The sequence below is a fragment of the Tinamus guttatus genome, unplaced genomic scaffold, assembly GCF_059628265.1.
Source record: "Tinamus guttatus ecotype Peru unplaced genomic scaffold, ASM5962826v1 Tinamus_guttatus_pri_ptg000861l, whole genome shotgun sequence".
In the NCBI taxonomy this organism is placed as follows: Eukaryota; Metazoa; Chordata; class Aves; order Tinamiformes; family Tinamidae; genus Tinamus; species Tinamus guttatus.
In genome coordinates this window covers 408,170-420,996 of record NW_028289395.1, presented here as the reverse complement: position 1 = coordinate 420,996, position 12,827 = coordinate 408,170, and the positions used below count along the sequence as shown (strand labels likewise).

Here is a 12,827-nt window from a genome sequence, read left to right as displayed (position 1 = left end):
ATGTGCCTTGCTCAGCTCGTGGTGCCCGAGAGCAGGTAACCAGGGAAGGATTTAGGGCTCAGACGGAGCCCCTCGTGTTCCCGAGGCTGCAGCAGCCTCCGGCCCTGCCTGTCTCGGGACCTCCCTAAACTGGAGGTGCCTCCGTGTGTTTGTGCCTCGATGGCACCGGGTTTGTTTTGCTCCTTACAGCGCCTTCATTGTCACATGGACTTCTGCAGCTCCAAGGACCACAGGATGCCGTGAAGCTGGGGCCGGTTCTCCGGCTTCTCCGACAGCCCCAACTCCGACAGTTTCAACTGAGCGTTTTGACTCAAAGTGAAACACGTGGGAGGAAAAACATGTATCTGCCTGCGTTCCCTGAGGATGGACTCCTGAGTTTGCTTATTCTTCTGCACAGGGACTGTTAGGAGGACATAGCAGCTTCAGTTATTTTGCCACCCCCGTTAGATGCAGAAGATGCACTTGAAATGTTAATGTAAGTTTCTGGTCTTCAGGATTACCAGCTTTCTGCTAGACGTCTTATGGGCCTGCTTGGTAAACTAGATTTTTCTTCCTGCTGGAGGTTACATGTCAAGTTTCCTTTCCAGTTACAGAAGCCAGATGCTCTACCTAGCTTTGCAAGGCTAGAGGTTTCCCTTTAGTAGGGCTTGTTCTTGTCGGATAACTGAAGAATTACTGCAAATACGTTAAACACTTGAATACGGTGCGTGCAACTGGCAGCGTGTGGAAGTGTGCGAGTGCTCCAGGGTTCAGCTGCAGAGCAAAGGCCTCTGCAGGTGACGAGAGCCCAGATATGGGGGCTTCAGTATGTTTGGGAACGTCCTCCTGGGGCTGTCGCTCCACATCCTGAGCAGGCTGCGCCGCAGGGGGGTCTGTGCTCCCGCGGTGCTGGCTGCAGTCTGCAGGCTGCTGCCTCACGAAACTGCTAAACGCCACGAGAAACAGCTGAGATATGGATAGATATATATATATTTTGCTTGTTGGATCATCTCAGGCTTGATGTTTTCCCATCTGAGCCCAATAAGGGGTAAGGAATGCACAGCCAGGGGTGAAGGGAGCACGTGCTTAATGAAACCACACATTTATTTGGCCTTAACATGATGTGTAGAAATGAACAGAATGTTATTTTTCAGCGCAGATCTTTCTGTGGTTGTTCCAGAAGGCTCTGGGGCCGTGGTAACGACGGTGCCCCGAATGGCGAGCCGTGCTGGCGCCAACGGCGGGCGCGCGGAGCCCGGCCCGCCGTCCCCGCCGGAGGCCGCTCCGGGAAACAGACACCAGGAGGACGAGCAGGTAGATTGTGCAGAGGCTCGTAGGTACCGCCAGGATGGAGAACGGGGCGCCGGGAATGACACCCCGGGAACCTGGATTTCCTTCCGGGAGCCGCTCCGTGCAGTGGGGCCGTGCCCCCGGAATGCCGTGCTGCATTCGTGTGCGAGTCCGGGATTGCTCGGCTCTGACCTGACCAGAGGCTGGCGCTTTGGAGGAAATAATTTTAATGTCAGATTCTGTTCAGAGCTAAAAGCTTAAAACAATAATGATTTAATCTGTTAAAATAGTTAGTGTTAAGTGTTTTAACAAGCTGCTTCTGTGTGAGGCTGTAATGTTAAACACTTCACATTTATGAAAGCCAAGGCATCTCATAGGGACTTGCGTGTATTTGTAGGCTCATTACTACATAACAAGTAGGTGATCAGAACTATCCTGCAGATTAGAGGTCACTGCTTTAGCAAGTAATGAAATGCCAAATACACAGGGTCTTTTAGGACAGGGTTACACAAAAGCATCTTAGAATGTTAGAAATATTTCCTAATATTGCAAACAGTCTCCAGAAACAAGGTTTTATAGCTTGTTAAAATAAGTAGCTCTGCTTTTTTCAGTGCATTAAGAGCACAGGAAGCCCCAGTGGATGGTGGAGGGCTGGTTGTGCTGGGTTTCCTCACCTGCATTGATTCCCTCAGAACTCAGTAGTGTCACAGCACCGGGTGACAGCAGGTGATTTTAGCAGATATTGGACCTCGCTGTGTTTTCCAGTGCAGTTTTGTTTGGGTATTTGGTTATGTACTGGTCTCAAGAAGACTGCAAGCTTAAGTGTTTGATGTCTCCACAAGAAAACAGAGGACTCTTATTATTTTTTTACTTTAAATGTTGTTTGCTTGATTGAATTAAAATGTTTTGATTGAAATACGTTCCTTAGCAACAAGGTAATCTTAAAGGCCTGTATTTGTAGTGCTTCTTCATTCCTGCTAAGTGTGTTGGAGTAGCCGTGTCCTCGGCACCGTCCTGCTGTCTCAACAGGAAGCGCCTCAGAAATCCAAGCCAGCTGGGTGAGGTCACAAGTTCTTCTCTGAACTGAGGTGGAGCCTTTTTTCCTTGACACAGATTGTTTTCTTGTGAAGTTAATTGCCTTGCAAAATGACAGGAATATCCTGGAGTGACTACAGCAGAGAGGATCGGCGAGCTGGGGGAACTGCAAAAACGAGCCCGCAAAATAATTGAAACAATTTTAGATGAGAGAGATTCTTTTTCTGCTGTTTTGCAAGGTTTTCTGCACCAAAGATCACTCAACTGAGATTTTTGTCTAAATAGACTTTGGCCACTTTGGGGATTTCTCAAGATTCCAGTGACACTTCTAGAATCCAAAATAATCAAAGCAAACCTGGTGACTTTTACAGCTGGAAGCTGCAGATAGGAGGTAATGGTTGCAGAAAGCTTTGTTGATGCTGATGCTGGAGCACGCTGCTTGCGGCTCGCACGTGTGTGCACAACCCTAGGAACTGATGCGGGTTAGACTGCAAAAACCTACTTTAGCCGGTGGCAGGAGAATGAAGTTGTGAGGTCGACCGTGTTTGGAGGACGGATTGCTTTGCGTGCAGTTCTGAAACCACGGGCTATTGGGAAGTTGAATGGTTTAGTCAAATGCCAGCCTTTTCCCAGCATCAGCACCCTGGCTATCAACAATCAATAGGAAAAACAGCGTGGACGGTTAAAGTTATTTTTCAGGATTGCAGTGTTACCTTTTATCTTTCCCGTGTTCTCAAATAGAAGTGTATGGGCTACACGGTTGCAGCTTCTGCCTCTACTAAACCCGTAAGCAGCTCGCCGTGCCGTAAGCTGATTTAGTGCCCGATGTTCTGAGCTGCTGGTGCCTCTCGAGCGAGCAGAGCGCTGCAATAAAGCAGCACTTGTTCTGCAGCAGCGACTCCGGGGCGCGTTCAGGAAGTGCAGCGCAGGTTAAACCCTTCTCAGGCTCCAGGCAGAGGCTCCCGTTTCATTCCGAGAAGTCCCATGATAGAGTTGGCTTTCAGTTTCGTGCTTGAACAGCAAGAAATAGTGTGAAACGCGTGAGGGTGGCGATGGCTGGTGGGACACGTCCCGCGCGGCTCGGACGCGCCGTGTCGCGGATGTCTGCGCCCAGCGCGGCCCGGAGCCCGGGTTTCCTGTCGCTCGGAGCAGCCGAGGGCTCGGCCGTCGCTCCGAGCTCCGCGTCCTGGCCGGAAAAGCGGCGCAAAAGGCTCCATTGTGCAGAGATGGACGTGGAGAATAACCCTGCGCTGGCCTCCCGATTGGCCAGCCCTGTGCAGCGCCCCAAGTCCCCCAGTTCCCTTGCCATACTTTCTTACTGTGATTTTAGAGCTTTTAACTGTTATCTCTTCATTTTTTATTTCTGTTAATTTTATTTTTCTGCTTTTTTGATGTTTTCTTCGTTGTAGTTCAGTTTTGTTCAGAGGCTTTTGACAGTTTTAAGAAAACATGAACTTGAAAGTAGATTTCCTTCAAATAAGTATTAAATTAAGTCTTATCTTTGAAATGTTCATTCTGGATTCTAGTTTTTTGATGCCCGGGCACAGTAACACAGAGCTGAAGTGTCCTGGCAAAGTGCAGAAACCGAAGTAAGTAAAGCACTCCTGTTTTAAGCAACTCAGCTATTTTTGCTCATTCCTGCATTGCATATTTTTCCTGTTCACTCATGTCTGCACTGTAAACATCTTGTCTCTGCAAAAGGCAGCGCTGCTTCTTACAGGCTCTTCTCATGACTGACAAGGCACAAATTCTAGCAAAAGAAAATGGGAAATAACGTCTGGCTTGAAAGCTCAGGATGTGTCTGAGGGCCTTTTTTACAATTATTTTTTCCCTGTGCCGTTTGATGTCGGGGTTGTGGGACAGCAGGTGATTTGGCAAGGGAGCGGGTTCTCCCGCGGAGCCGCGCGGTCCCCGTGCCGCCGTTCCCACCGGCTCGGCCCGTCGCGTCCGAGCGGAGCAGCCCTCGGAGCTGCTGCCCGGCCGGCCCCGCTCGCCGCGGGAGGCACCAGCTGGTGCGCTGGGAATTGGGCTTTAAAACACAACCTGCCGAGGTAGAACTTGTGTGGAGGGGGAAAGGCATTGCCTGGAAGTAAGCTTTTGGCTGTAGATACATATGGAGCAACTAAATGTAAAATATAATGCTCATATTCTACAGTAATGCTAGCTAAATAGGGTACATTTCCCACGAGAAATGTATGCTGTGAGATGTAAAGAGGGAAAGGCTAGAGACAGGAGGTAGACTGATCTGATGGGTTTAGAAGGTCACTCTTGTCTCAGTGCGGTGGGCTCACGTTTCCTCTGCTTCTCCTTGTGGTTTTCTTCAGGGTTTTCTTCATTTTTTTCCCTAAATTTGTGCCAGTGTTTTATTTTAGGAAAAGTGCTAAGTTTCGTACTAATTGGATTTAACCATTAGGAATTTTAATCCCCCACAGCAGCTTTTCACCAAAGCATTTCTACCTTCAGGACTAAATGCAAATCAAATGAAACCACATTTATATTGGCCTAATGTTCTTCATTTATTTTTAAAGTAGAAAAGAATCCAGAGCACACCTCGCTAGCTGGGGCTTTGTTCACGGTGTGGAGCTGTAGAGTGGCGAGTTGCTGGCTGAGTAGTCAGCTAGAAGCACTTAATTCTTGTATCCAGAAGCCTAAAAATGAGGCGTGTGAGAGACTGCTCTGAAATACGTGACTGTCGAGACAAAATTGCTCTGATTCTTGGTCTGCGTTTAAACCACATGTACGATTTGGCCATCTAAAAAGTTTCGACTTAAATTTCCGTCTCCTTATCGTGTGTGGCATGTAATCTTTATGGATTTGTTATACAGACCTGACAGTGCAGACAGTACTTTTTCTTAAACTGAATTGTATTCGCTTTAATTTTCTATCTAGTGCTAAGAGTAAATCCGTGTTTTGTGAGAGGAGGTTGGAGCTCTGCAGTGTAACCTGTGGCCTCATAGCTGAGCCTGGGCCTCCTGAAGTGACCCCAGAATAGGTTCTGGCTTGAACTACGGCTGTTCCCAATAGCTAAATTTACTGGCTCACTTGGGAGCAGAGGCCTTGGATCCGTTCCGGTCGGAAGGGAATGTCGGATGCGCTGAGGTGGCCGTGGGGCAGCCCCTGCCTTCCAGGCTCCTCGTCGGGGCAGGCTGGACGGGGTCAGCGTTGAGACTGGGAGCGCCCGGGCAGGTTCTGGTGGAAGAATGACGCGGAGCAGAGGCAGGAAGCCGAGCGGAGGGCACCTCTCACCACCTGAGAGCTGGGCTTTGCAGCTGGGAAGCTTCTGCATCCACGTTTGGGTTGCTGAATGATTCCGTGGCACCGGCGGTGCCTTCCCAAAGCCCCTCCGCAGGACTGGGAGCACCGAAGTGCTCCAACTGCCCAGGAGACCCCAGGTAGTGACTGGCAGAGCGTGGTGGGGTTAAAGCTGATTCTGCACCAGGAACCTCGCTGGAAGTGAGTTCCTGAGCGGCCTTCTCCAAAATAACAACCTGTGCTGTGGTTGTTGCTGGTGCCATAAAAACATCTGTGATCAGATATGTTTATTTAATACATGGAGTTAGGTTGCGGTCTTGAGCGTAGACTCCGTGAAGAGGCATTGTTTGGGGACAGAAACTACTTATGTAAAAAGGCGGCATAAATATGTATTTTTCTTTTTTCTTTTCAAAATGCTGGTGTGTCCTTGTGTTTCACGCACCAGCCATGCTGGGATCTGCCCATGCTGTGAAGTGCAGCAGGCAGCACCGTTCCTGCACCAGCTCCGCTTCGGATCCTGCCGAGTGTGGCCGCCCCAGCCGGGAGCGTGTTCCTGGCCCTCCAGGAATGCACGCTTGGTGTGCAACCTTGCCGTGCAGAGCTGCAGCTCCCTGCCTCAAAACCTGCAGGCGGGAGGCAGGGAATTCTGAGCAGGGTTCAGAGCACGGTTCTGTGTCAATGGCCAGCTTAAACTATAGCCTGGAAAGGTGGCAGCTGTCTGCATTTAGAAGGGCTTTTAAGACACATTGAATTGCAGAGAATTTATATTTACTTTGGGTCATGCTAGGATCTTTTGGAAAAAATCAAGCTGCACTAAAGGTAATCTTGCCTTATTTTTAGTGTGAGTGGAGCTCAAATGGGATTAATTCTGGAATTGTATAACACGATTTGGTTACTGGGGTGAGAAGTATACTTGGCCAAATAGATTTCTGCTCTGGCTTGTCTTCAAAATGCTACGCAAGTGGAACCAAACTCCTATGGTATTTTACATCCAGAAAGTGGAATATTAGCACAGGCTGCCAAAAGAAGCAAAATAAATCCTTTGTAATAAAATGGTGACCTTTAATACATGTATCTACAAAGACCACAGTTGTAAAATCTGTTTTTGCAGTCCCGTGGATTCGCCAGCACGCTCTTGCAGGAGATCTTAACTTGCATTAAGCCCAAAGAAGTGCAAAAAGTGGCTGTGCACAGGCAGGTGCTGGGGAAGCCTCGTGCCCTTCGCGGCCTCCTCCTCCTCCTCCCCGATTCGGAGCCCCGGCTCTGAGCAGGACGGGGGGTGCTGGCTGCAGATTAAGTAGTTCAAATTCAAAGTCCGAACCAAGGTCATTGATTTATAGGAAGCTCCATCCTGGAACTGAATAGGGAAAATTAACCTGGTGGTCTTGATATAAAACATAACTTAGACCAGTGGTGCTTCAAGTCTGTCTTAGTGAACTTTAAAAAAGCAAACCTTTGGAAGGGAAGTTCCTCTAATTCTGGATTCTTTGTTTTGGAGCAGCGCTGCTGATTCCTCCATTTTTCCTGGCAGCAAATCCCGTCTATTGTCCGTGGAAGGCGGGCAGGATGTGCTGCGAGGTGCTCGGAGCGGCCGGCCCGCGCGGCGCAGCGGGAGGGCTGCGGCTCCAGGCGCCCGCGCGGCCCCGTTGCGGTGGGGAACGCCGATCCCGGCGCGTGTCCCGCGCGGCAGCACCCGCGGGCGCCGCGTGTGACTCAGGGTTTCTGTTTGCACTCTGCCATGGGGACCGAGTCACTCGTTGCCCTGTGCCTGCTGCCTGGCGCTGCTCTCCTCGCCGCGCTCCCGCAGGAAATTTCCACTCGTCCCGGAGCTGCCACGGCGCCTCGGCCCAGCCTTCCCTCGGCTCTACTCGAACCGTCGCTGCCGTTCGCACGTGTTTCCGTTGTGTTTGTCCCCTGGGAAGGTGAAACCATGGCCGGCGGGATGCAGCGTGGAGCTGGCGGGGCTGAGCAGGAGCCGGTTTCGCACGGGCTGCGCTCAGGGCCGCTCTGCCGGGCGCTGCGTTCGGCTTCGTGTGCTGCTGCAGGGTGACGGACCTGCGCTCGTGGAAAAACGTTTAACAACGTGTTTGTGTGGAACGTTTGCACCGCTTTATGCTCACCGTTCAGGCGGCTGCTCTAGCTGCAGCACGGGCCTGGCCTTGGTTGTGTTTTCGGAACCCTGCTGTGCTTTCCCTGCCGCCCTCGCAGCCGTTAGCGGCTCCGGAGGACACTTTCACCCTCGCAGGTGCTGGGGGGCTCCTGCCGAGGCCCCGCGCGCTCTGCGCTGCCGTCTCCCAGCCCGGCCTTTCCCCGGGGAGCAGCTCCATCGCGGCCTGCCCCGCCGCCGCCAGGCACGCGGCTGTTTTATATTTAACCCATGGGAACAGCTGGGCAGCCGGGCTGTCCGTGCAGGGCTGGCAGGGCTCTGCGTGCCGCGCTGTGCCGCGCCGCGCCGCCGCGGCGTGCCGGGAGCTCCCCGCTCCGAGCGGCGCTGGCGCGGGAAGCGGCCCCGTTTTCCCCGTCCCGATGGCCGGAGCAGCGGTGCCCGGCAGCCCCAGCTGCTGTCGCTCGGACATCGTAATCCTCGTCCGTGTCCCTAACGTGCTGTGGAGAAGCTGCTCGCGTTCACTTTATGTTCTCGTACACAGTAATAGGGGAAGAGCCAGTAACCCGGTGTTTCGGGGATTGCAGTTTTTCCCTTTCAAAATTCAGTCATTATATACCAAATTTGCCAATTCTCGAAGGAGCCGACAGGAGGATTCCTGTCCCATGGGGCTGCTGTCGGCTGTTACCGTAGGCTGGCGCTGCTGGGACCTTGTGGTGGCAGCGGGCAGGGAGCCGGGGCTTTACCTGGGCCCTCCTGGCATGGCCACCGCGGTGACGCGCGGGCCTCGGGACGGGCACGAGGGGCTTTCCGTGGAGCAGCCGGGCCCGGGGCTCCGTCCTGCCCCGTTGCTGTCGTGCAGAGCCGCCGCCACCGTCTCTGCTGCCGGGCAGCTACAGGGCCCTGGTAAACTGCCCTGCTAATCGGGGCTAAATGTGCGTGGGATGGCTAAAAACCCTTAGTGCCTTTGCAAATAAGTACTATTTTTCCTTAAATATCAAAATTGGAAGTTTCCAATAGGCTCCCTTGTTTGGAAATGGCTGCGTCTGCCATTGCAAGCAGCTTGTGTTCTGCAGGACCCCCAAAACACGTCGGCTACTGAAGCACCAAGTCGAAGATGTGTCAGAGTTAGGGACAGAACCCCCAAACCCAGCGGAGGTGGCACACACACGTGTTTAACGGTAGATCTAGTCTAACTGCGGGAAAGCTGGCGATGAGAAGTGTCCATTCCCTGTGGAGAACGGGGCCGAGCGGAGCGTGGTGTTGGAAACCAAAGGCCGTGTTAGCAGCAGTGCGTGCGGCGTGTGACATCAGCCCTTCCTGACCCTTCTTCCTGCTCTCGTTGGGGTCTTGGGCGTTACTGTATTCAATGTTCCATGGATCACCCGTAGTCCAAGCGGGTTGTGTGCCACGGAGCTGAGGTCACCTTGAAGAACAAGCAGCGACTGCCTCTGTGGAGCCATTCCAGGTGTTCGGTGCTGAAGCTCAGCAGTAAAATGAGTGTTTTCCTGCGAGCCGCCTTCCCGGAGCTGTTAAACCGACTGCAGGATCGGAGGGAAGCTGCTGGATTGGCTAAGACACTGCGGCACAGGGAGTCACCTCTTGGCTCCTGCTGGGCTCAAATGCACACAGAGCAATAGGTGTGCAGTAAACAGCCAGGTAGGAAAGAGCAGCAGGGAGAGAAACTTGTATCTTCTGGCTTGTAGATCAAACAAAGACGGAGAGCAGAGCTGCAGGAAATGAGAACCAGGACTCCGCAAACCTGGTTCAACACTAAACAGTTCAAAGTGTGCGTGTAAACTGGCCTTGGAGAGGCTCGAGTATCCATGTAACAAGTGCTGCTCTTGGCTGGGGCTATGTGCAAGCATTCAGGTGTTTTTTCTATTGAGAGTAGACCTTTAGCTGGAGTATTGTTAGTTACGGATAATCTTTATTCATAGCAGTGCTAGATCAATGTAAAAGGTGCAGGGCAGCCAGCAAGGGGTGGTAGCAGGAGGCTCCGGAGCAAGGACGTGCGCGTGGGAAGGCGGCAAGGCCGACGCTGCCGATTCCCAAAGCTCTGAACTGCAAACCTGGAAATTGGGGTGACCAATTTAACCTTGAACATGTTCATTTGACTTTTCTTTTTTTATCCCCCTTTAGGGCTGAGAGAACTGAGGTGCTTAGTGAAGACCTCTTGCAGGTACTGTGACTCCATTAATATATATTTTTAATGTTCTTTAAACAGTTTGAGCCTTCTGAATTTTATGGAGTGCCTATTGTGGGGAAAACAATTGCCCTCAACAGGGATGAAAACAAAGATATATTTGGCTCTGACTTCTCTGCATGCGGAAAAGCTATGATATAGTTTGAGTGAAAAGCTAAAGTACTTTTTCTAAAATCCCATGCTAAGCCTTGATAAAAGCAAAAAGCTTTATCCTTTATTTAACTGATCTAGCTTGGTAAACTTCAGGGCCGCTAGCACTAACATGGAGTGTTAAAGTGGAAGCAGCTGCTTTTATTATAAATTCTTCCAACTGATTGGATTGAAGTAGAAGAGGGAAGGAATGTTCCGGCTTAAAACTTGAATTTAGTGAAAAATACTTGAAATAATCTTGAGTAATGGCTAAACGAGCAGAACTGAAGCAGTTTAGCCTTCTGTCCCGGGGGCTGCTTTATTTAACACACAAATACTGAGCAGTTTGGCAATATGAGCGACAGTTTCTTAGAGAAGCTTGCCGTTAAGTGGCGTGAGGGATGTTAAAACACCTTGATAGCCTTTAAGGGCCCATATGTTTTCTTGCTTAGCTGCAGAATAGTAACAAGAAGTGAAAGCCAAAAGCTCTGCTGCTCGTTGCCAAAAAATTTTTGCAAGCAAGGCTTTCCCAGGCACAGAGAGCCTGGCTACACCCAGATGGAAGAATTTACTCACTTGTTTGTTTGCTCTCGGGGGCTCGTGGAGGGGAGGCAGCTTCTTATCTAACTAAATGGCTTAAAAGCTTGGTACTGTTCACTTTATAAACATGTTTTCGACAGTCCTTTCTATGTTTAGCTTGAGCTTTGCCATAGGGCTGCAGTAGCTTTTTCTGTTTTGTGGAGTGCAGTCTTCCCTTCACGTGTATCTCCATGTGCTCCTGTCCAAAAGGAGGGATGCACCGAGCAGGACTGGAACGGCGTCTGCAGTAAACCCCCTTCTGGAAGGAGCTTATGGTGCATAATAACCCAGTTGTATAATGCTCTGTGCCCTCAAGGCCTCCTGTGGGCATGGACAGGGCCTGCAGGTCACCTTTTTCACACTCAAGGCAGCTTGACGGAGGTGAACGTGCCTCGTGTCCTCCTGCTGTGTTTGAGCCGCTGCGGGAGGAGCGTGTGATGGGGAAGCCGTGCATAGGGCTGCTTGTGTCGCAGCCATGCCCTGCTATTTGGCATTCAGACCTCTGGAAAAGAGGCCGTCGGGAACGCGGCTGCTCCAGGGCGTTCCCAGGGCACCGCCAGCCTGGGAGCCGCTCCGCGCTCCCGGCGCCCGGATGTTCCCGGGCTTCAGCCGTGCAGGAAAACAACTGCCCTCAGCGTGGTCCGGCCCAGCTAAGTGACCTTGCAGAAATAAATGTTTTCAGAAATAGGGGATGGTTTAGAGTGTTTTGGTTTGTCTTTAATCTTAGCACAGCAGAAACCCAGCTGCAACATTACATGTGAAACGGGACTTCTTGTTCCTGTGTCTTTATACAGGCCTCTTAAAATGGACTTAATTTTGAGATTGTTCCTATGTGTTCAGTAAACTAAAACCAATGCAGTTCTCTCCAGTTTAATACTTTTTACTGAGCTTCTTGAGTAGCTGAGTTTGGGTTAGTTTTTATTGCTCTCGGGAGTGTTTTGTCCCTGTAGGGTCTCATGGAGCCAGTGAGATTTCAGTCCTCCTACACCGGTTCTGTTCTAGCATCGCTTCAGACTTCAAGGTGCTGCCCTAAACTCCGGCAGCTCCTGAGCGTGGATTTTGGAGCTCTGCAATCTGGCACCGACCAGAAGAGCAGCTTCCCTTTTCCGGAACGTCAGGAAACCCGGGAGCCCGGCCGAGCGTTCGCTCCGTGTTCCCGTGTGGGACAGCAGTGATTCCGCGCTGCTCCTCACCCGCTTCCTCGTCTGCTTCTCTTTCTTGGCAGCCTCTTGGCAACCTTTTTCTTCCCAACTTGTCTGTCTGCATCTGATTTTTTTGCTACCTGTGTTTTTGACTAGCTGACCTTGTTGGGACTTAGTTAGATCCATCCTTCTGTAGCCACTTTAGGAGAATACCCAAGGGGAACCCCCTGCTATTGCAGCAAGCAGAGTCCGTGAGCGCCAAGTAAACCTTTTAGGAGGAAAAAACAAGTCATCCTGCTTGGTGGTATAGGACTGGCAGGGAATGGCAGCGTTTCTGGCTTCCTTAGAACACGGCAATTTGCTGCTTGTGGAAGAACCAGCTGCTGGTTCACTGCCCACCCTACAGCCCGTTGCTCTTGGGGAACGAACGCAGTGCGGGACGATTCAGCTCACACTAACATCACCCTGCGTGTCAGAGCTCATCTCTGTTTATTCATGGATAGGAAACCCGGGGAGAATTATTGTCCTCCTGGAAACTTAACAAAAGCAATTTTAGAGCAGTACTGAGAACTGGAGCTTGCTCAGATTAATTCTGCAGATGAAAACTATTTGGGGATTTTTTTCCCCCTTTTTTTTAATATAAACCATTCCAAAGGGCTTCCTTTTAATCGTGGTGAGTCATCAAAATGCAGATCAACTGCATTCCTTGGCTGCGCGCAGGAGCTCTGCCACACGCAGTCCGTCCCAGCGCTCGTGCGCGCAGGAGCTTGTTTGCTTTTGGTGTGTTTCCCGAAATAAAGTAGTTCCTTACCTCGAATCCCTTAAAAGAGCAGTTTATTAATGCATATCTGTCACGTTCCTATTGCATATCGTGAGTCGTGTTTCAGATTACTTTATGGTAAACTGGACTCCTGTTTGTGCACTGCTAGCTGCCCTTTTCCTTCCTCATCCCTCCTGAATCCTATTAGTTTCTCCTTGAAGATACTGGCGCATGTAGGAACTTTTCTTCTTGCGTGTAATAGCCAGAGAAGAAAACCTCATCACAGACTTGAAACACGTAGGCTTGGGCCAACACAAGGAACCAGTAACATTTATCTTAGCTTTATACTTT

At 50.8% G+C, this 12,827-nt stretch overlaps 1 protein-coding gene across 1 annotated transcript in view; it reads left to right on the top strand.

Moving 5' to 3' along the window:
* The first annotated feature begins 1,194 nt into the window (after positions 1–1,194).
* Positions 1,195–12,827, top strand: part of ARHGAP17 (Rho GTPase activating protein 17) — a 29,999-nt gene continuing 18,366 nt past the window's right edge. Inside the window, exon 1 of the mRNA XM_088537761.1 lies at positions 1,195–1,293. Within this exon, the coding sequence (XP_088393887.1) occupies positions 1,195–1,293 (99 nt within the window). The remainder of the gene's footprint in view (positions 1,294–12,827) is intronic.